Genomic DNA, 21,797 nt, shown 5'->3' on the forward strand with positions numbered 1-21,797 from the left:
CTGTGCTGCCCCAGGAACCTGCTCCCTAGGGATAGGGCGAGGGAATGGAAGTGGGGAGATACAGATCCACCCTGAGAGGTTCTCTGCCGACCCAGGCTGGGCTGGGCTGTTTTTGGCAACGGTTTCTTTGTCCTCATTTGAGATAAGCCAGCTCCCTCCTTGCCATGTTTCTAAGGAAAGATGTGGGTGGCTTCCTGCAACTATTGATCCCCCAAATTACGTAAAGAGGAGAGTGAAATTTCTTTTTCAAAGGGAAACATTGACATTTTCTCCTCAGGTTCTCTTTGCAAATCTGTGCTGAATAATTGCAGCAGAGAAAGGCAGGAGGAAGAATTTCAGAAAGAGCAGATTTCCATTGGGTGTCCTCCAAAAAATGCAGCCTTGTGTTTGGGAAATGCCTGAGCACCTGCTTTCTAATCTGCCTGCTTTTCCAAAATAACCTTGCTAAGGACAGGAAAAGTTTTGCAGAGAAGCTGTGTGAGCCTTGAGGAAGCTGCAGGGTGTATCCCTGCCAGAGCTTAACCTGCAATGCTGAACTGGTGCTTTTTCTTGTTTCACTGAAAAACCTTGCAATAACCCAGGGAGGGGTTTGGGATGAGCAGAAATCCCTCTTCCTCCTCAGCTGGCTGTTAGGTTGGGAAATCCATCATGGTCCACGTGCCGTGGATGCTGTGGCTCTCCCAGGAGGCACTTCCCTGGAACCAGCCTTGCTGTGAGCAGGGCTGGGTGATGCTGTGCAAGCGAAGGACTCACAGGAATTTCCGTACACTATAAGCTATATCCTGTCCTGGGAGTGATGACATCCCCCTCTCCCAGCTGATAACTTGTCTGTGTTGGTGCATGGTTCGTCATCCCAACAGGATTTGTGCTTGGCAGGAGGGAAGTGGCTCTGTCTGCGCTTGTCCTGACGGCGTGTGAGTCACTCAATGGTTAAACACAGTTTAGCTGGATGCTGGAAATTTTCCTTTTTTGTTCCTGGTAACTCTGAGCAACATCCTCAGGGATTTGCTTCTTCATTGAACACTCCCAGCTCCAGACCAGTGGTGCCCCAGCCTCACCACTAACAGGGGTGCCTACAGCCCCATCTGGGCTGACAAACGAGGGGAGCCGGGCACAGGGCTCCAGCCACAGGTGCTGTCCCCATGAGGGGATGGATGGACAAGGGTGCTGGGGTGGTGAGCACAGTGTTGGTGTTGGACCATTTCCAAATGGATTTTGCATCTCAGGGAGTCCTTCCCCGTGGGAAGCAGTGCTGGAGCTGGAGTTCAGGCTGGGGTTGCTGGGAGCTGCTCCAATGTCTGTGGCCATAGGAAATCAGTGCAAGCACAAGCATCCTCAACACTCCTCCTTCCCTTTACACAGGTCTTTGGATGCTGGTCCTCTGCCTGGAAAAGAGCAATTCCTGAAAAATCCTCCTTGCTGACCTGCCTCCCGTGGACACATTCCTCCATCTGGGTCTCCAAAACCTGCCTGCTCCAGTGGCATCGTTCCTGGCCTTCCTGCCTGCAGGAGTAGTAAAGCTGAGCTCGTGTCTGACACGTGGCTGCCCCTGCTCTGAGGGAGGATCCGTCCCCCTGGCCATGCAGAGCTGTTTGGAAAGGCTGTGGAGTGCCAGTGAAGGAAATCAGTGAAGATGCTAAGGACAAGGCTCCAGCAGTTCTGCCTCCACCCCCAGCCCAGCTGCCCCATGCCTGGCCAGGCTGAGCAGCCCCCCTGTGTCTGTGGGACAGCCAAGGGGGACACTGAGGGGGACAGAGGCTGTTGGCAGGAGAGGGGGAGCAGAGTGGGGCAGAGCTGCCATCAGCTCTGGGATGCTCCAGCCTCTGAGCCAGGAGAGCAGGAGGCACGGACAGGACTGCTGGGAGGGAAATCCAGTGGCAGCTGCCAGAGGGACCCCAGGGGGCTCAGTGGGGATGCACCACAACCCCCATTGAATGGCAGCAGCCTGGCCTTGGTGGAGGAGCCTGCAGCCCACCCCAAGTGCTCTGGCTCTGCCCCAGAGCTGCCCCTCACAGCAGACAGCCCCACGGGTAACCCCAGCCAGGAGTGGAAAGTGGTAAAGATCCAACGGGTCATCATCAACCCTGACTTTGAGCCAAGGAAAACAGGTAAGAGAAACCCCTTTGGCCACTGTCCCCCCAGAAAGGCATTACTGTGCTCCTGGTGAGAACACCCAGCTCTTCCCAGGGCAGGACTTCCCCTGGGTTAGAGGTCCCAGGCTTCCAGCAGAGCTGCTGGGACTAATTTAGCTTGAGATGATCTCTCTGGCCTTAAAAATAAGGAGGAATCTGTAGCTTTTCTCGGGAGGGGGGTGGGAAGGCAGCAGGCGGGTTCCCACTGTCTGCAGGAACTCAACCCATCCCTAAGTGGGGCATGAACAGGATGGACTTCCCAGCCCTCACCCTGCCCATGGGGCTTGGTGGGATTCTGCCCAAGAGTGACCAGGACCCAATCCTGTGGCACTGTCTGCGACAGGGACGCCTCTCCTCCATTGATTGGGAATGGACAAGCATCCCTCACATGGCTTTGGGCCATTTTTGTCAGCCCCTGGTTTAAAAACTAAGCACTTTATTTCAGGCTGGTTGGTTCCTATAATGCTCTCTGCCATTGCCTCACTTCACAGCCCCGTGCCACAGCTATTCCTCTCTGCCCATGACTGTCCCTTCAGCCATAGTGACACAAACACAGGTTCATATCTAGAGTTACTGCTTCATGCCTGGACTGCTCCACCTTCCTGTGGGAAATGCCCCCACAGAACCCATCCTCTTACAGGCATTGAACTCATTTTTAAACCCTGCTTCCATCCTGCTTTTTATTTTGCTCCTGCCCAGCTGCTATCTCAGCTGCCACACAGTGCCAAGGCAGGTGTGTCCCTGTCCCCACAGGATGGTGTTATGGATGCTGCTGCTCAGCTCAGAGCCTGGTTTTCCCAAGGCAGCCCCCAGGACTGGGTGGGATGGGGTGGGACTGACTGGGATGCTTGACATGAACCCGATGTCCAGAATCCACTCCCAACCTTTTTGCAGTGTCAGGCATCCTCAAAACCAGCAGCTCCTGGATGGGACACAGGCTGGGAAGCTCAGCCAAGCCCTTTGGCTCACAGCTGCCCCAGCAGCATCGTGTTTCAGGGCTCAGCACACAAACCAGATGGACCCAAATAGTCTTCCCATTTCTCACTGCTCTGGGATGGCAGATCTGCGGTGGGGAAAGGTCAGGCCTGACTCTGTCCAGGCTCAGCATTTTCCTAATCCACACCACCATCCAGCACTTTTGCTGCCAGCCTGGAATTTTAAAGTAACTCAACAGGTTTGTTGGAAAGAGTTTGTCTGTCCTGTTTCCTCCCCCTCCAAGTGAGATCACCACCAGCCACTGCCTGCAGGACCCGTCAGACTTTCCAGAGCCTCCAGGCAGGATGTCACTGAGGGTCCTGAGAGCTGGGAGCAGCTCTGGACCTTGCAAAAACCCTGCAGGTTTGGGAAAGAGAGGTTTGGTCCAGCGCAGGTGTGAGGAAAGGCCAGGAGCCCTCACAAGTGGCACTAGGGCGGTTCCTGCACAGGCTGTTTGCAGGAGCATCCCTGGAGATGTCAGGGATCTGCTCCTCTTCTCTTTAGCTGTCTAGGGGTACAGGAACCCCCACCTCTTCCAGCTTCTTCAGGAGGAAAGGGTGCATCCATCCACACCCAGATTGGTGCAGGGCTGGCCCTGGGAGCCGGGAGCCAAACGGGTGCCCCACCTTGAGCTGTGTGGACCCACCCAGGCGGGTCCCAGGTGCCCCTTTGGTCCCCATCCAGCAGCCCAAGGCCAGGCTGGCTGCTCTCAAATATCCAGCACGGCGGCCCAGGCTGGTTGGCACCTCTCAGGGCAGGCTGGGGAGCACAGGAGCCCCGGGTAGAGGCAGCGGCTGGGAGATGCAGGAGGCAGGACTGGTTTCTCTGTCTGGTGTGCAAATAAATGGAAGGTTTCGCTCCCTGGGGGCTGCAGAGCCAGTGCCAGGCTTCCTCAAAAACCAGGAAAGCACAAAAAAGCACAGAGGGGCAGGAAAAAAGGAAATTAGAAAGGCAAAAAAATCAAGCCAAGAGCTCATCCTGAGGTGTGGACAGGGACGGGAAGGGGGTGAGGCCGGTCTCACCCGCAGCCAGGGACCTCTGCAGCCCCAGAGGAGTGGTGGAGGCGGGAGGTGATGCTGGCTCCCCAGGGATCATCTTACTCAGGACTGTGGTTCCCTTGTGACTGGGAACAGACCACCCCTGGCAGAGGGGATTCAGTGCTGTTTCAGGAGGTCCCCAGGGCAGTGACACCGGTGCTGGATTTTTGTCTCAGGATTTTGCCTCCCTCCAAGTGCCTCAAAACTTTAGGCACCGGGGAAACCCGCGGAGAGGGGAGTCTCCACATCCCCAGCAGCGTCTGAAACGTAAGGTGCTGCGGGGGGAGGAGGAAAACAGGGTGAAGGGCTGGGTAAGGGGGTGTCCCGGGATGGGTAAGAGGATGCTCAGGACTGTTAGGGGGAACGTGCAAGGCTGGGAGAGAGGGATGAGATAAGGGGATGCCCCGGACCGGGAAGGGAATGCGGGGAGCTGGGCAAGGGGATGCCCCGTGCTGGGTGAGGGGATGCCCAGGCTTCTCCCTCCCCTACAACAAGCTCTGGGCAGACCCAGCCGGGAATAGAGAAGCGGCGAAGCAGAACCATCGGGGGCTGCGGGGCGGCTGCCAGAGTCTCCGGGCGGGGGGGACCTGTCCCGTCCGGTCTGTCGGGGCGGGCAGGGCAGTGCCGGCGGGACCCGCCACCCCCCGGCCCCGGCCCCCGCCCGCCGCCCCCCCGGGCCCGCTCCGAGGGCGGAGCTGCCGCAACTTTCCTGCCCGCCGCCTCCTCCCCGGTGCAGTCGGGCTGCGCGGGGAGGCGGCACCGGCACCCGGCACCGCGGGTACGGTCGGGCTGGAGGGGTAGGGAGGGCAGGGAGCGGGGGGGCTCCGGGAGGGGATCGGAGGGGTGCCGGTGCAGAAGTGACGGGGGAAGGAGGCTGTGTGGGCACACAGAGGGGCGTGCAGCGGGGATGTTGGGATCTGGGGGTGTCCGGGTACCGGGGGATGGCAGGGGGTGCACAGGGGTCCGGGGTGCACGGGGGGGCTGGGGGTGCATGCCCAGACGTCCCGTGGGTGCAGTGGTGGACGAGGGGTGGGCGATGGGGAGCGCACAGCCGGGGCTGAGCGGGGCTTGTCTCCAGAAATGAGCGGGGCAGGTGCCGGTTCCCTCTGCCGGCACCCGGCTCCGATGTGGGGCGCGGGAGACGCAGCGAGGACACACGGTGGGGACGTGGAGGGACGGGGGGTTCTTCTGGGGGCTCGCACAACGCCGTCCCAGGCGATGTCCCCTGTCCCCTGCTCAGGGACGTGACCTCCCCTGGCGATGCCACCCATGCTGGGGACACGAGGTCTGTCCCTCGGCTTGGCAGCCAGCAGGATGGGTCCTTTACGGATTGTGCAAGGGATAGGCAAAGGCTCCGTTTCGTTCCGCTGCCCTCCCCGCTCTGCCCACCCCACAGGGACACTCCGAGCCGTTTGACCTTCTCTGGCCAGGCCAGCGCCGCTGGCTCAGGGCACCAGCCCGGCGGGGCTGTCCCCGGGACGGGTTACAGCGAGTTCCAGCAGCTTGGGGCACAATGGGGCTGGGACGCACCTTCCAGGCAGGATGGAGTCCCCGTGGTACCCGGCTTGGGACGAGCTGATTCTGCTGCACTCGGTTGGGATGGATGGCGGGGCGGTCTGCCCGGCTCCAGCCGCCTTTTCCAAAGATAAAGCTTGATTTTAGCCAGCTGGGGAAGGTGCTGCCTCCACCTGTGTGGTGGCAACAGCTTCTGCTTGCCCGGTGCAGACACGTGGGGCTGGGGCTGCTCACTGCATCCCTCTAGGAGCTGGGGACGAGCAGGGGCTGACAGCCCCCATTTGAACTTAATCCCCACCACCCCCTTCTCCTCCCCCTGAGTGGGAATTGGGTGCCCCAGGACTTGCTGCTTGGAAACTGTGGGGCCATTTCAGCAGGATTTGGGTGCTGTGAGCCAGCAGGAGCGTGAGGAGGCAAACAGCTCCAAATCCAGCAAAGCCCCTGTGAACAGAGCACAGGCAAAACTTGCAAGCGCAACGAATTTTCTCGCTGTGCCACATTTTATCACTGGCAAAGGCGCCTGTGTGGAGAGGCCCAGCACAGAGTATCTGCCAGCCAGGCAAGGTTGACCTCACCACAGCACCCACCACTTGAGCCAGATCTTTTTGTGGCTGCAGGGCCAGCACAGATAAGAACTTCATGGAGGTTTTGTATCTGGGGCATAGGAGGGTTGGAAGCTGGGAATGAGGCAGAAAATTGTCATCTTTCTATCCATATGCTTGAATCATATCCGTTTCTAGCTAGCTCAGCTGCCTGTCTGTGCTACCCTCTGTGTTTTCCTAGCTGCAGATTATTTGGGATAACTGGGAGCTGGAGAAAAATGTGTGCACAGACTTAAATGTGTGTGAGTTGGTACGCATTGCAAAAAATCCTGCACAGCTGTAGCTGGGGCAAGGGGCCAGCTTGCTGCTCTGCCAAAAAACCTGCTTACATTTCCTCAGTGTCCAAAGTCCTCAATGTTTGGGTGAAAACACTGGATCTTCTCTCCCCAGCATTGCCTGGCTGCGGATGTGCACCAGGGTTCGTGTCAGGTGACACAGAGCGTTCGTGTCAGGTGTCCCTCTGGAAATGGAGTTTGTCTTGGTTTCACTCTTGGTTTTACCAGCAAGAGGCACCGTTTGGGTTGACCACAGAAGTCCAAGAAATACTTGGAAATGGGGAAAAGTGCCTGCTGGTTGTGGATGGTGGGTGCTCTGTCAGGGGGTGGGCGGGTAGGACACTCTGAGCATGGCCAAGCTGTGCTGCAGCACTGGGATAGCTCAGCATCCAGACTTGGAGCAGGCCAGGGACAGAGCCCAAACTGAAGTCTTTGGAGTCACCTGTCAGCTCTGACTCCAAGATTTCACATGACCTGTTGCACCCTGCAGGTCCCATTAAGGCTTGGGTACCTCTTCTCCTCTGCACTCTAGGATTTCTCACCAGGCACAGCTTCCAAGTCACTGTTTTCCTTCCTGTGACATCCCAGCCGTGTCAAGACCAGCAACTTTCACTGAATTTGTCAGTTCAGCAAAACTGCAATTTAAGGCCAAATCTTCATCCCATTTCAGCTCTCAGAGTCCATCTTAGGGCAGGATGGGTCACAAGCCATGTCTGATACATCCTTCACCTTTATTTGGGGTCAGATGATGATTCCAACCTTTTATGGCTGGACTTCCAACATCCTGCTTTAGCACCCTTCAAGGGGATCCATCCTTTGCATGGAAAGCTGAGATGGAAGGAATTTTTTTCTCCCATCTGTCCAGGAAATGAGAGCACCAAAAATGCCTTTCATCACCTTCGTCATCTTTGCTCTGAGGAGAGAGCACTGTACATGCTGTGGGAAGGATGACTGACAGCTTGGCAAGAAGCTATTAAGCCCTGCACTTGGGGGATGTTCAGGAAGTCACCCCTGGAGCAGCGGAAAACCTACAGAGCAAGTGCCTATATAAATATATAGATAGAGATCTATAGGCTTCTGTGGCCAGAGCTGAAATGTGTAAAACCAGAATAGCGCTTGGAGCTGCTCGTGTGTGCCAGGACTCTGGCAGCTCCATGGGGCACAGGATGACAGGGAGTAGCTCCTTCTCCAGCATCCCTGGATGACAGGGGAGCCAAGGTGGGCCCAGTGAGGGCTGGTGGGACTTGTCCTGGCAGAAGATGGGACATTTGGAGAGGGGAGATATTTCCTTCCTGAGGGACAGTGTCATGGCAAGCCAGTGTATAAGGAAGTGAAGGAAGTGAAGGAAGTGAAGGAAGGGAAGGAAGGGAAGGAAGGGAAGGAAGGAAGGAAGGAAGGAAGGAAGGAAGGAAGGAAGGAAGGAAGGAAGGAAGGAAGGAAGGAAGGAAGGAAGGAAGGAAGGAAGGAAGGAAGGAAGGAAGGGAGGAAGGAAGGGAGGGAGGGAGGGAGTCACCCATTGGATTTTGGACTGGGCTCAGGGCAATGGGTGGAAACCAGTTCCCATTGCCCTTGGGTAGTTTTACTTTCACCTCCTCCCTGTGCTGCTTTGGCTGCCTGGAGTCCCTCACCCCTTTTCCTTCTCCCCAGCACCTGGGCATTCTCAATGCATTCAGCTCCCTCCTGCCTGGGGCTAGGGAAAAGGACCAAGCAGAGCCCTCCTGGGTCTGCCTGCTGGCAGGAGATGGCAGGGAAGGATGATGGAATGTTCCTTGTGGCTGGGAAGGGAGTGTGTGGTGCAGAAACTGCCCCAGGTGGCAGAATCCCTCCAGACACAGATGGATAAAGGCTCTTACACTGTGTGTATAACCTCATCCCATGGCTCAGGCTGCAGCAATCTCCTCTGGACTGTCAGAGGCTTCAGTGCTCTTCATCTGTATCAGAAAAGCTGAATGTGAAGAGCAGTTCTTACCCTCAGCATCCCAAGCTGGGATGGAGGGATTCATTTCCAGTGGACCAGCCCAGGAATGGTGGGTGGTGGGTGGGCAGGGGCAGAGGGGTTGCTGGAAGAATGCAGGGGATGGGTATGGATGGAAATGGATTCAAGGTAGGAAAATTTAGATGGGGGAGTCCCCCTGCAGCACATCCACAGCAAAGGATGGAGAGATCCAGGGGCAAAACCCCGGTGGGCAAATCCTAGTATTGGTCCCGGCTATGTGGGAGAGTTTCTGGAGGCTAGTCCAAGCAGGAACGGGCTGGCCAAGAGCTGAGTCATCCCTCCAGCGCGGAGGAGATCCCCCAGGGCCCCTCGTTTGCTGTTAAAAGGCAGTAGCAAGAGCAAGAGGCTGCGAAATGGCTCCGCCGAGAGCTCGGCTTCTTAGGCAGCCCGGGCCTCCGAGGAAGCGGGGATGCTCCGCTCGGAGCACGAAACCCGCAGACATCTGGAGCCTGTGGCTTGTTTCTCAACGGCTCCTTGGCCGTGTCTCTGCTCCGTTTCGGAGATAAAGGCGGCGAGGGTGACCCCGCGGTGCTGGCCGCCCTCCAGCCAGCCCGGCCGGAGGAAGCAGCGGCCCCGCTCTGTGCCGCCGCCAAAGCAAATAGAAACGGGGCGTAAAACAATGCTGGGCGAGAACCAGGGGGGACTGGCCGCCGGCGTCGCCGCTGCCGACGGGCTCCTCGTCTCCAGGAGAGTTTCCATTGGCATCTCTTCCTCCTCTGCCCCCTGCCCAGACAAAACGCTCCTGTCGGGCAGCCTGAGGACTTCATCCAGGGCATCCAACACACCTCAGATGTGTGCAAGCTGGGTGCTGAGGGAGGCAGAAGGGATGAAGGGTGAGGAAGAACTGTTGCCCAGCTTCCAGCAGCCCTCTCGCTTACCGTGGGCTTGCTGGAAGGATTTGGCTTAGTCATCCATCCCTTTCCCTCGCTGGTAGGCTGAGCCACTGCTGAAAATATCCTGGAAGACTCCCAAGCAGCACAGAAGGCAAGAAAATGAGGAACACATGAAGGAAGGGAAGACGGGAAGGGATGGGATGGGAAGGAAAGAGCAGCAGGGCTGGGAGCGGGTGGTTTTGGCCACCCACCTCCCTGCTGGGGCCAAAGCAGAGACACCCATCAGAGCAGTCCCGGCAGTGCCTTTGGAGAGGGGCTGCACCCTTGCAGGGTGCGGGGGTGATGCTGATGGTCAGCGCTGGTGTCTGTGCCCAACAGTGGCCTCGGCAGGGTAGGGGACACTGCCCTTCCCACGGGTGCTTTCCGGGGGGGCAAGCTCATAGGAAATTGCTCACCCTGAGAAAATGCATTCCCGGCAGTTCCACATCCTTTCGGTTTTAGGGAAGGGCTGGTGCCCGGACCTTTGTCCGGCAGGAGAAGCCCAGCGGCTCTGGGCTGCTCGCCGCGGGGTCGCGCCAGGCTTTTAGCACATTGCTTTTAGCACTTGTGTCGAGTCCCGAGGCGTGAGGGTGGCTCCTCGCTGTGTCCGTGTCTGTGTCCAGCTGGGCAGGAGCTGCAGAGCTTCTGTCGGCTGCTGCCATCTCGTGTTGCTCCATGCATGAGTTCCCCACCAGGGCTGCTCACCGGCCTTGCTGTGAGGTCGGGCTGGGTTGGCGTGTCCCTGCTGTCCCCGGGTTTGTGTCCTGCCCGCTCGCGGCTGAGCGTACCGGGGCTCGGGGCTGGGGGACACACGCTGGCCTTTTCCCTGCCACTGCCTCTCTGAGCCGGGGGCCGAAGCCGTGTGAGCTGCAACCGGAGCCCTGCTCGGAGAAATTCCTTTTCCATAGGGTCAGCGCGGTGGGTGCGCAGAACCCAGCTGAAATACGGGGTGGGATGGTGGAAACGTCCTGAGTGTCACTGGGTGTCCCTTGAGCTTTCCCATCTGTCCCAGCATCTTCATGATGGCTCTGCTGGGTCCCCGTTGCCCCCGTGTACCCCAGACCCGGTATATCTCTCCTACCTTCTCCCACCTGCCCGGGAAAGAGTTGTGATGCCGGGGGATACCTGGAGGAAGAGCTACCAGTCCTGGGTGGGGAGGACTGACACCCCAAATTCCCACTGAGAGCCCTAATCCCCCTCTCCCCTCTGCCCAGGTCTCTCCCGCAGTGCCAGCCTCTCGGAGAAGGAGCTGAAGGAGGCGAAGGCGCAGAGCCAGAGGATCGCGGCTCAGCTCACCACGGCGCCCGGCCCCAGCTCCAAGGGTGTCCTGCTGTTCCACCGGCGCAGGCAGCGCGTTGAGGGGCTCACGGGGGCCGGGCATGGCGGGGGGCTGCCCCTGAGCCCCCAGCCTCGCCAGGGGGCCATGGAGGAGAGCCAGGGGCAGGGCATGAAGCCGGAGCCTGCCCAGCCTGGCAATCCAGAAGGGATGCTGGCAAACGCCTCCCCGTGCCAGGAGCTTCCTGCTGAAGCGCAGCAGGTCCCACTCAGCGTTTACCTGAAGGAGAACATGGCATCGGCAGCCACCAACGGCATCGGCGTGCAGGGGCAGGCAGCCAGCGGGGTGGAGAGAAGGATGGAGGGACTCGGAACTGCAGGAGCCCCAGCGGGGCCGAACACGGCGGCTCTTGTCCTGCCACAGAGCCCCGAGGAGGGGAAGAACGCCAAAGAGCCCAGCGAGGTGCCCGGTGAGGTGCCTAGCGAGGTGCCCAGCGCACCAGCGGGCACAGCCACAGGGATGGCATCCCCAGCCGGGCAGCAGCAGAACGGCACACAGGGCCGGCAGTACTACGAGGTCCATCTCACCCTGGCCAAGCCCAAACCTGTGAAGAATCGGACGGCCAGACCCTTCGGCACCCAGGCATCCGCCGCCAGTGCCCAGCCAGCCGAGGAGTCCCCTGCCCCCGAGCTGCCCCCACCACCAACCTACGCAGAGACCCTCAGCAGCCCCCCACCCCTCACCCGTGTCCGCTCCCCCCCTGCCTACTCGGCCCTGTACCCCACCCAGGAGCAGAAGATGCTGCCAGATCCGCTTCTGGGCTGCAGGGTGAGCGGACCAAACCCCTTGCCCAAAACAGGAATCCTGGAGGAGTCGGCTGCCCGGAGAGCCAGCAGAAAGTCCATGTTCACCTTCGTGGAGAAGCCGAAGCTGGGCCCCAACCCCGATCTGCTGGACCTGGTTCAGAGTGCAGACAGCAGGAAGAAGCAGAAGGAGCAGGGGGAGCCCAGCGCCGAGGACGAGCCCTTTGCCCTCGGGGCTGAAGCTTCGAACTTTGTCCCCAACAGCGCAGCCAGGGGTGTGCAGCACCTCCCACCGGCTGAGGATGCTCCGGCATGGTCCTCCTGCCTCAAGTCTCCCACCATCCAGCCCAAGAAGAAGCCACAGCCCAGCCACATCCTCACTGAAGCCAGAGGGAAGGGGGCTGAGCTCTTTGCCCGTCGACAATCCAGGATGGAGAAGTTCATCATTGAAGCCCCCTCCCAGCCTGAGCTGCTGCGGTCCCCATCACCCACCATGTCCCTGCCTCCCTCCTGGAAGTATGACAACAATGCTTACCTGTCACCCATGGTCTCCAGACGCCCCTCCAAGAGCCCCTGCAGGCCCTCCAAAACTCCTCCTGCATCACTGTATGGCAGCAACCTAATGGAGAACGAGGTGTCCCAGAAGGAGCTGGAGATCTCCAAGCACCAGCCTTACCAGCTCCAGTCTTCTCTCTTTATCCTCTCCCCATCCAAGGGCCCAGCAAGGTCCATGCCCCAGGAGGTGCCTCCACCCAGACCCTCACTTCCCGACTCCTACCTTTATCCCCAGCAAGCCTCCTGCCCGGCCTCTCCATTGCCTCCTTCCCCAGTCTGGCATCCCCCCGTGGTGCCCAGCACCGGCCAGACCACTGCCAGCCCCTTCCCCAGTGCTGCTGGGGCTCTGCCCCTGCCTCAGGACAGCCGTGCCAGTCCTGGAGCCCCGGCTGAGGTGCTGCTGGCCTCCCCGTGCCGCCTGCTGCCCCCCCGGGCAAAGGCAGGCTTCCAGGCACCCCGGCCCTCCTACTCCACCAGGAATGCCGGCATCGAGCCGCAGGTGTGGAAACCTTCTTTTTATTATAAGTAGTGGTGGCAGAGAGAAAAAACACAGGGGTGCTAGCCTGAGTCCTCCCTAACTGCTCATGGGAGTGCCAAAAGCCAAACCAATCACCAAAAAAAAAAAAGCGGGGGGGAAGAAAAGAAAATAGAAGAAAGAATGTTTGTGAGGCTGCAGTGCTGGGACAGTGGGTGACAGGTGCTGCTGAGCCCCCGGTGCAACAGGAGCTGTAGAGTCCAGGGGAGGCATCAGGAACTGGGCACAGAGCCTGCAGGATTCCCAAAGAGTCAGCAGGAGCCTGCCTGTCCCACAGAGCTGCTCTTACTATTCTCTCACCTGGAAACTGTATGGAGCATCGCACCTCTGGCTCCCTCTTTTCTTTCCTCCAGCTTGTCCAGCTCTCAGAGCTCTGCCTGCTCGTCCACATCCCCTCTGTCCTGTGGCTCTTCTCAGCCTCCTACCAAAGCAAACCTGGAGGGGACGCTGCCTTTCTGCCTCACTGTGCCTGCTCCTGACTCTTCTGTTGCTCCTTCAGGATCTGTCTTCGTTTGCTTCCTCACTGTGGAGGAAGAACTGCGTCCCTTGGGGAATGGCAGAGACCAGTGGTGCTGGGCCCAGGGACACTGCGGGGTCCCTGTCCCTGCCTGTGCTCAGCTCTGGAGCTGGCGTGGGCAGTGCTGTGTGGCACGGCTGGGTGCAAAGGATGTGCTGGGATGAGAAGCGATGCTCAGCCCAAGGCTTGTCATCCAGCTGTGCCTCTGCCCACGCCCTCTCACCACTTTCCCCATGGTGCCAAGTTGCCTTTTGACTGTGCTTTATTTCTCCTGCATTTTTCTTTTCCCCTCTCTTTCTGAATACACTCTCTGCGCTGTCACTCATGGCTCTTCTCTTTCCTGCCGTCTGGGGAGCAGCGCTGGGTGATGGATCCTGGGGCAGTGCAAGGCGGGCTCCTAGCATCCCCCAGAGGGAGACTTTAGGAAGCTGCAGGTAGTGAGAGGTCCTGGGACATATTTTGGGCAAGGATGATTAACAGCAGGCTCAGCCTGCCCCGATCTCCTTGGCGGGCGAGGGGTTGTGGGGTAAATGCATTTTGGGGACCCCTTGCAGGGGTGCAATGCACGAGGAGACATCCGCAGCTCCTGTGGGGCTGTCAGCACTAATCTTACCTTGGCACCTCCTGCTGCTGTACCCCTGCTCTGCCCCTTCGTCCCCCCGAGCGGGGGTCACTAACCCGCTCTCTGTCCCTCTCCAGGACAGGCGCTCGTCCCTCCCTGCATCACCCACCTGGACGCCCCGGCTGGCGCGGCGCCCGGGCAGCCTGGACGGCTGGGCCAGCCCGGCCTCGGTGCCCGAGCTGGATGAGGGACCCCCCACGTCCCCTCCGTGGAGCGAGAGGTCCCTGTCCCCGCTGCGGCAGGACGCGGACCCCCGGGCCAGCCGCCAGATGCAAGCGCGGCTCGCCAGGAACATCATCAACGCTGCCCGCAGGAAGAGCTCCTCTCCCAAAGCCGTGGGGCTGGAGAGCTCCCGGCCCTTCACCCCCATCTCTGCCGGGCCCCCCAGCCTGCCCCAGTCACCCCGGCTGGGGCCAAGAGCGCCGGCACTGCAGGCTGCCAGCAGCGCCCTGGGGAGCTTGGGCAGCCCCTCGCCCACCCACAAAAGCCCCCTGCGATCTCCCCGGGCAGGCAGCCCCCAGCTCTGCGCCTCCCCTGGCATGCCCCGAGCGGCCTGGGCAGAGGGTCGCCGGCTCCTGCTGCCATCCAGCGCGTCTTGCTGCCCCGTGCCCAGGCTGTCCCCCGTCCCCAAGAGCCCCCTGCCATCCCCCGTGGTGGGTGTGCGCTCCGCAGCCAAGCGCTGCACCTCCCGGTCCCCGACGGACTCGGATGTCTCCCTCGACTCCGAAGACTCGGGGACCAAGAGCCCGGGAATCCACAGCTTCAACCTCTGTCCCCGGGGCTGGACCAGCAGCCTGCGGCTGAAGACGGGGGCTCTGCCCTCAGGGGCTCCCTGCACCTCCTAGACCGGCCAGCCCCCGCCAAAAAACCCTCTCCCTCCGCCCGTCCTCCCGGGTGACCCGCTCACTCTCCACCGGGAACACACCGACCCCCGGGGCTGAGGTCCCCAAAAAACAGTGTCCCTTGGGAGCTGCCATGGCTCCTCTGTGTGCCAGAGAGGTCAGGTGCCTCCCGCCCGTCCGCTGTCCCATGGCCCTGCTCTATTTTTACCAGCCTAACCTTTCGGGGCAGGACTGCGTGGTCAGCAGGCAGGAGCAGGCAGAGTGGGGGAGCCGGCCCCCCCACGGCCGCTCTCTCTGCAGTCCCTGCCTGCCAGCCAGCCCCATCCCGCACAGACAGGATGAGATGGCCTTGGTGGCTCCCCGTGAGCCCTTGTCCTCAGCTCTCAGGTGTTATCCCAGGATGTCACTGAAGCTCTGCTTCCCTGGGGTGGCACATCTGCTGCAGGTGGGCTGCATGACCAGGCTCCCTCTTCCCAGCTTCTCCAGCCACTCTAGCTTCTCTAGATTTGGCTGGCATCAATTGAAACCAGATTTTGGAGAGGAAAATTTAATTTTTAATTCCAGCCCCCCAGTTCTTTACTACCTTTTTTTTAATTTTTTATTTTAAACTTTTGAACCCTTCTCAAAGAATTTCTGCCAAATCGTTCTTTTCTGGAGACCAAAAAGAGCCAAAAGTTATTTATTGCCATTTTAAGGGGACTGTTTACAGGTGCCCTCCCACCCTGCCCAGACCAAGAGGGACAGCCCCATCTTTACCTGTCACTGTCCCCATACCCAAGTTCACCACATCCCCATCCTCACTCTGGTGGGATGGAGACACACACAGGAACCAACGATGCTGTGACAGCCAGGGCAGGTGGGGAACTGTAGGGCCTGAAGGAAATGGTAGAAGTTGCAGAGGGTTTGAAGGAGGTGTTGGCACAGAAGGTGATTCTGAGAATGTTGGTGTCCCCACACCTTGGGGCCAGTGAGACCAGCACTGGAAAAGAGGTTGTGTTTGGGCTCTAGCATATTCCTGTTCACAGAGCCTGTCACCCCTCCCCTTCCCCAGGACACGCTGTTGAAGCCAGCCCATCCCTGTTCCCTGGAGTACCCCCACACTGCAGGCTGCCCCTCCTGGAACACAGCCCCCATTCCCAGGACACATCTCCCACCCTTGCTCCAGCAGCCGCCACAACCTGCCTTCACCACACCGCTGTGTACCCAGTTCTGAAATAAACTGCCATTATTCCACCCAGGCTGGCTCTGATCTGTCCCCAAGGTGGCCTGGGCACACATGCCACCTGATCACCTCCTGCTGCTGTTACATGTCCCCAGAGGTCAGCCCTGCTCCCTGCTGGGTTGATGGCATCCCGGTCCCCAAGGGTCAGAGCCCTGCTCCATGCTGGGATTACGGCATCCTCATCCCTGTGAGTCAGACCTGTTCTGTGCTGGGGTGACGGCATCCCAGTCCCCAAGGGTCACAGCCCTGCTCCGCCCCCTTTCTCGGCCAGAAATAACTTCTGTCCCGTGGCTGGATCTTGACATCTGGGCTGGAGCCCAGGACGGGTTGGGGCGAGCAGCAGGAGCCCAGGGGTGCCGTGAAGGGCCAGCAGAGGCCACCGAGTGCTGGTGGCTGCAGCTTGGCTTCAGCCTCAATCCCCAGCACAGCAGGAGAAGCATCTTCAGTTCCCAGCATCTGGGGTATCCCTGGCCAGGTAGGGAAGGTGAGGGCCCATGTGGGGGTCAGCAGGTGGGTGGGTGCCCAGGGCTTGGGGATGTCCTTGCAGAGGGAAAAGGGGACACCAGCACGGCAGGGGTCAGGGTGCAGTCTCCCCAGAGTGGGGCAGAGGGAAGGATGGGGTGCAGATCCCTGGCTCGTTGTGTCCATGGCTAATGCTGAACTCAGAGCTGGCAAGGAGTTGTGTGCCAGACATCCCAGCCACATGGGAAACCTGGCACTGCAGGGGCCTTAGGGGAAGCTACCCAGCATCAGCCCAAGCTGAGGGATGCCAGATGCACCAAACAGGGTGGAACAGCTCTTGTGGAGCCGAGTGTCCTGGCAGCACAGGAAGGCTCTGCTGCAGGTGGCCAGCTCAGGGGGGTCAGACTGGGGCTGCTTTCCAGCCACCTCTCCACAACGGAGCAACCCAGCTGAGTGGTCCCATGACCCTTCTAGCTACTGTCTGGGCTCACCAGCTTCCCGCAGGTTCAGGGCTGCAGCTCCTGCACCCTCAGAGGCAGCAGCTGAAAATAGCTCTGCTAAGGCGGAGGTGCTGGGGAGGGCAGCCAGGGCCCCCACTCGGCCAGCAGCTGCTGCTCTCAGGGCGCTTGGCCCTCGGACAAGGCAAGGACAGCGACTCACTGTGGGCAAAGACAGAGGCAAAGACAGTTTCTACCCTAAAGAAGGGCAGAGAGGAAGAATGACAGGCGAGAGCTGAGGGGTAGTGTGATTTGAACATTCCCTCTCTGTTGATGGGGACAGAGAGCAGTGCAAGGAGATGCACAGGGATGAGGCTGACCACAGGGATGCTCAGCTGAATTGTACTGTCTCTCTGGGGCATGGTTAGGGCTGACATGTTCCCATGTTTGGTGTCACTACTGGAGTACCTCTTTCTTCCAGCCAGACAGGATCCACCTGCCTCCAACAGAGCTGCCCCAGGAGCACAGCAGCACGTGATGGCCATCATGAGACGGGGCCCTGAAGATGGTAAGGGGGTGCAGCTGTGTCGCCAGCCCCAGGACAGTGTTGCCCTCCCTGCCTATGGGCCAGACCCAGCTCTGGTTGAGGCCACTTGTCCTGCTTTTGCTGGAACAGTCCATGCACAGGGTGGGAGAGCCAGCTGGAACCTCTAGAGCTCCCTGACAATTCCTCATACAGAGGAAACACCAGTCCCTGGTGTGGGCAAATGGCCCAACCACTAAACAGAGACCCCAGTGAGGGGATATGTGTCTGTGCTGCCTTCGGGGTCTCCAGCACTACAGCATCCTCAGCTGTAGCTGTGCTCTCCCAGCCTCCTCAGAGCCCCAGCTGGACCTGGGAAAGAAGATGAGCACAACACAGGACCTGATGATCGAGGAGCTCTCCCTGCCGAACAACCCTGGCTCCCGGCTCTTCCAGCAACGCCAGAAGCGGGTGCAGCGCTTTGTCTTTGAGTATCCCAGTAGCTCCAGGCAGGTGGGTCTGAGGACAGCCCTTCCCTGGCTCTTGCAGCCTTTCCAGGGAAGGAATTCCTGGCGGGGTCTGTGGTCAGGGTAGCCATGGTTGGCTGACTGCTATGCAGAGATGAAGGGAGAGGAGAAATGTCCTCAGGTGCTGGGCACAGAGATGGGCAAACCTGGGGTTCAATATCCACCAAAGAGGAAAGGGATGGTGCTGATCCCCCTCTTCACCCACTCACTGTCTCCTGCAGCTCCCAGGGCAAAGGGCAGGTGGCTCACACCACACTGGGAAAGGTGATCTAGAAGGAACAGTGAATGAACAGATGGTGAGTAGATGGAAGAAGCTCTGAGTTGTTTTTAACCATGCCCAAGTCCCAAATGAGGCAGGGGAAGCTCCCCTGTGCCTGTTAACTCTCCCCTCCACAGGCAGGGGAGAATGCTGGGGGCCAGGAGAATTATCATTCCGAGCTCCATGTAGCAGCATCACCCCAAGGTGGCCCCCCAGAAGTACCCAAGAAGTCAGAGAAGGTCTTGCACATGAGCAAAGTCCTGAACCCCAGTGCCCTAGCCCCAGGTAAGTCAATGCTTCCTTGCACCTGAATCCAACACTGCTGTGATCTCAGCAACATGGGGCTGGAGGCAGTGAGCTGCTGCTTGCTGCGGGGTCTACCCAACCCTCCCCCAGACACAAATATCTCTATATATAGATATGTTATAGATGTGCATTCCTGCCCCAGTAACAGGTCTTCCATGGCCATGCAGAGGTTGGGCCATTCCAGCCCCCTGCCCAGCGTGGCTGTGGCCCCAGCAGCTCACACTGTCTGTCCCCTGCACAGGGTACTCGAGCCCCCTCAAAGAAATCCCCCACGAGAAGTTCAATGTCACTGCCATCCCCAAGGGCTACCAGTCCCCATGGCAGGAGCTCTTTGGTGACAAGAATGATGCTGTGCATGGCAAGAACCCCCCACCCATGAGACCCCCTGCGTGGGACTTCAGGAGCTTCAACAGGTAACGGGGCAGACACCACCAGCCCTTGGCCAAGCCCTTCAGCCTTGAGGGCCACCCACCATCCTGCCAGGGAAACAACCCTTCATGCCAGACCCACAGGGGCACAGCAAGGGCTCAGGATGCTCTTTTCCTAATCAGGAGCTCCTCTGTGGTTCCCTGCAAAGGTTCCTGCCTCCAGCAGCTCTCCCCCAGATCTCTGAGCTCTGCTACTGGGCTCACACAGCCTTAAGCAGCTTGATCTCACTGGGTAACCTCAGGGATGCAATTTGGGAGGACCAATTCTTACAGGCATGGTCCTGGAGAAGGAATCACTCCTGCTCCCAGCTGGGCTCCGGTCTCAGCCGGGTGGAGGAAGGACACAGTGCCAAGTCTCTTTCCTAATTTCCTTAAGGTATTCAAGCAGCTGCTGGAAGCAGTGGGGGTATAAGGTTAATCTTACCGCAGAGTGCTAAGAGGTCACCAGATTCCTTCCAAACACCTGCTCAAGCCCAAAGCCTCCAGGCCAGGGGGTTTCTGGTGGCTCAGCCTGGCAAGGTCTGTACCCTGTGGCTGTTTCTGATGGAGCACAGCTGGTGTGTCCTCACACCTCCAAATTACACTGGGGTCAAGGGTGGGACCCTGGAGCAAAGGCTGCCAACACAGATCTCATTTCTGGAAAGGTGATGGTGGGGATCCAGGAGATGGAGATGTGGTAGTAGCAAAGCGTCAGATTTCTGTTCTGCATGGCAGAATAATAAGAACTGGTCTTTTAAGCTGAACATCATCCCAGGGAATCAGCAAAAGGAGTCCTGTCTGCCCTCCTTCCTGAAAGCCTCTGTGATGAGGATGGAATTACATTGGCTTTGGTGGCCTGGTCAAAGTCACCTTCCATCAGGCAAGTTCCCATTGGAGTTTCCCCCCGGGACACAGCACAGCTCCCCAGCAGACCATGTGCCAGCACCCACCCCAGGACTGGATCTGAGGCGTGGGGGACACGACTGCTGTGTTTCAGTACTTGGCAGAGGGGCACCACAACCCCACCTTGTGGGAAAAGCCATCCTAAAGGGCAGAGATGGGCCTGGCCACCACTGTCCCTTTGCTGCTCTCCTCCCCCTCAACCCTGGGGCTTTGCCATGTGGCTCTCCTTGAGGAGTCAGAGCCAAGGAGGTACTGCAGGGGGAGAAGGAGCTGCTGCAGACACTTGGCTCTTTTCTTTCAACATTTAGCCATGTTCCTGCCTCAGGATTTATTTATGGACAGGGACTGAAGCAAGGGCATGTTTCTGAATAATATTCTACCCTGTACCATTTCTCCCCTCTCACATGCTGCCTTTCTATTTAAAGTCTTCAACTGTAATTTAATACAGATGGATGCTAAATTAACTCCAAGCCTCTTACCACCTCCTCTAATTCTTCAGTGAGGCAGAAAGATTCAGAAAGCCAGTCTTCTTTTAACTGGCTTTTGTATCACTTCTCAGTTCAAATACCAAACCACAGAAAAACAAACTTTTTGGAACAAACTGGCTATCGAAAAGCCAGTGGTCTTGCCTAAGGCTAGCTGAATCCAAGCACAGCTCTCATGGGTCACAGAGTAAGGGCAAATCCACCATCTCCACAGCAATTGTGTTACAGCAGGCAGATTTATCCCCAGTTTTAAACATTCAGACTGTGATGCAAAAACCTGTGCCACCTTGCTAAGGTGTGCTGCCTTAAGAGAGAGTAAAAACCAAACTTTGACAAAGACTCTCATTTCCCAAAAGAAAGTTTCTAGAACAAACTTCTCTGATTTGCCTTTCCCCCTCTTATTTCTTCTTTGTTGCAAAACAGTGCCACGTTATTCATGTTCTAGCAGTGCTTCCCAAAGCAAACATTCCCAGTTTTGTCTCATTGATAGCTCAGCCCCCATGTGCTGCTCCAAAACCAACATTCTTGCCTTTTTGGGGGCTGGCACACTCTTCCCCAGTCCTTTTCCACATTTCTCCAGAAAGAGATGACAGCTCTTGCCCCCACACTGCTCCTGCTGTTAGTCATTGTTCATGAGGAGCTGTCCCAAAAGGCGGGATGGAGCCAGGGCCAATAGAGCTGCAAGTGCTAATGATCCAGAGCAGCCCTCAGACTCAGCCCTCTGCAGGACACAGGAGCTGCACATGAGGCACTCTGAGACCAGGGGTTTGTCACTGGTATTTGAATCTAAGCCCTTCCACGTGCAGAACACTTCCACCAACACCCAGGCACCAAACCCCACTCTCCAGCCTTGCCAAAGCTTGAGCTGAGGTGGGCTCTGTACCAGAGAACCACCTCGCTGGGCTGGCAGGGCTCTGACAGTGTCCTGGGGAGGAAGAGAAGGGTTGCCATTTCTAACAGGCATTGCTACATTGTGCTGGACTCAGTAAATCCAGACTTATATTTTCTAACACCTTTACAACATGCCCAACCTCTCCTTGTGACTGTGTCCTTCTTTTTGTGCTGCAGGACACCGGCCCCATTTGACAGGGCGTTGGTTGGTGAGCTGTTCTCTTTGCCCACCGTAGAGCTGGATAACCTGAGTGTGTTGGAGGTGATTTCCCACAGGCCCAACTTCAACAGGGTGGCCCAGGGCTGGGTGCGGATCCTGCCGGAGAGCGAAGAGCTGTAGGACGTGTGCTCCCTTCCCCTTGGCCACGGATGGTTCCCTCACTGGACTCTGACACTCACAGGGGAGAGGAGAGGGGCAGATATCCTTTGTGAAAGCTCAGCTGGTGGGCTTGGGTTGTCATCTTCGAATGAGGTTTGAATGAGCTCGAGTGTGGGACCATTCTGAATTCCCCTTGCAGTCAGTGCCAACAGACAAGTCCTCACTGTTAATCCAGCAGATCCCCGCAAGCTCCCGTACAAAACATCCCGGACAGCCTGTCCTCTTCCCTGCCTCATGGAAATCAGCAGCACTGCCAGCTGCAACACACCAAGCTGCCTCACTGCATCCTCGCTGACACACAAGACCTGCTTGGACAGCTGGTGCTTTTGCAGAGAAATTCCATCTTCAGGACAAGCCTGCATCTGTCATTCCAGTCAGCACGCAGAGAGGAGGGGATAATGGAAGAGCAGTAGCAAAACAAGTTACTTGAAGCATTGGCATG

General features: G+C 58.3%; 2 protein-coding genes across 2 annotated transcripts; both read left to right on the plus strand.

Annotated features, from left to right (window-relative positions):
* The first annotated feature begins 1,565 nt into the window (after window positions 1-1,565).
* Window positions 1,566-15,787, plus strand: SYNPO (synaptopodin). Its single transcript, XM_033073626.1, has 3 exons — window positions 1,566-2,108; window positions 10,619-12,537; window positions 13,790-15,787. The coding sequence occupies exons 1-3, from the start codon at window positions 1,634-1,636 to the stop codon at window positions 14,555-14,557; spliced, it is 3,162 nt and encodes a 1,053-aa protein (XP_032929517.1). The 5' UTR covers window positions 1,566-1,633; the 3' UTR covers window positions 14,558-15,787.
* Window positions 15,788-17,110: 1,323 nt separating this feature from the next.
* Window positions 17,111-21,379, plus strand: MYOZ3 (myozenin 3). Its single transcript, XM_033073443.2, has 6 exons — window positions 17,111-17,243; window positions 17,548-17,711; window positions 17,947-18,021; window positions 18,122-18,269; window positions 18,532-18,703; window positions 21,154-21,379. Exons 1-6 carry the CDS (start codon window positions 17,111-17,113, stop codon window positions 21,314-21,316), a joined length of 855 nt encoding a protein of 284 aa, XP_032929334.2. The 3' UTR covers window positions 21,317-21,379.
* The last annotated feature ends 418 nt before the right edge of the window (window positions 21,380-21,797 follow it).

Source organism: Catharus ustulatus, chromosome 15 (genome assembly GCF_009819885.2).
Source record: "Catharus ustulatus isolate bCatUst1 chromosome 15, bCatUst1.pri.v2, whole genome shotgun sequence".
Taxonomy (NCBI): Eukaryota; Metazoa; Chordata; class Aves; order Passeriformes; family Turdidae; genus Catharus; species Catharus ustulatus.

What these genes read in the sequence shown, in the direction of transcription:
- SYNPO (XM_033073626.1), top strand. Translation starts at nt 1,634, where the DNA reads ATGCTAAGGACAAGGCTCCAGCAGTTCTGCCTCCACCCCCAGCCCAGC. An exon ending in CTTTGAGCCAAGGAAAACAG is followed by an intron (nt 2,109 to 10,618) that starts GTAAGAGAAACC and finishes CCCTCTGCCCAG; the next exon opens with GTCTCTCCCGCAGTGCCAGC. An exon ending in ATGCCGGCATCGAGCCGCAG is followed by an intron (nt 12,538 to 13,789) that starts GTGTGGAAACCT and finishes GTCCCTCTCCAG; the next exon opens with GACAGGCGCTCGTCCCTCCC.
- MYOZ3 (XM_033073443.2), top strand. Translation starts at nt 17,111, where the DNA reads ATGTTCCCATGTTTGGTGTCACTACTGGAGTACCTCTTTCTTCCAGCC. An exon ending in GAACAGTGAATGAACAGATG is followed by an intron (nt 18,022 to 18,121) that starts GTGAGTAGATGG and finishes TCCCCTCCACAG; the next exon opens with GCAGGGGAGAATGCTGGGGG. An exon ending in CCCCAGTGCCCTAGCCCCAG is followed by an intron (nt 18,270 to 18,531) that starts GTAAGTCAATGC and finishes TCCCCTGCACAG; the next exon opens with GGTACTCGAGCCCCCTCAAA.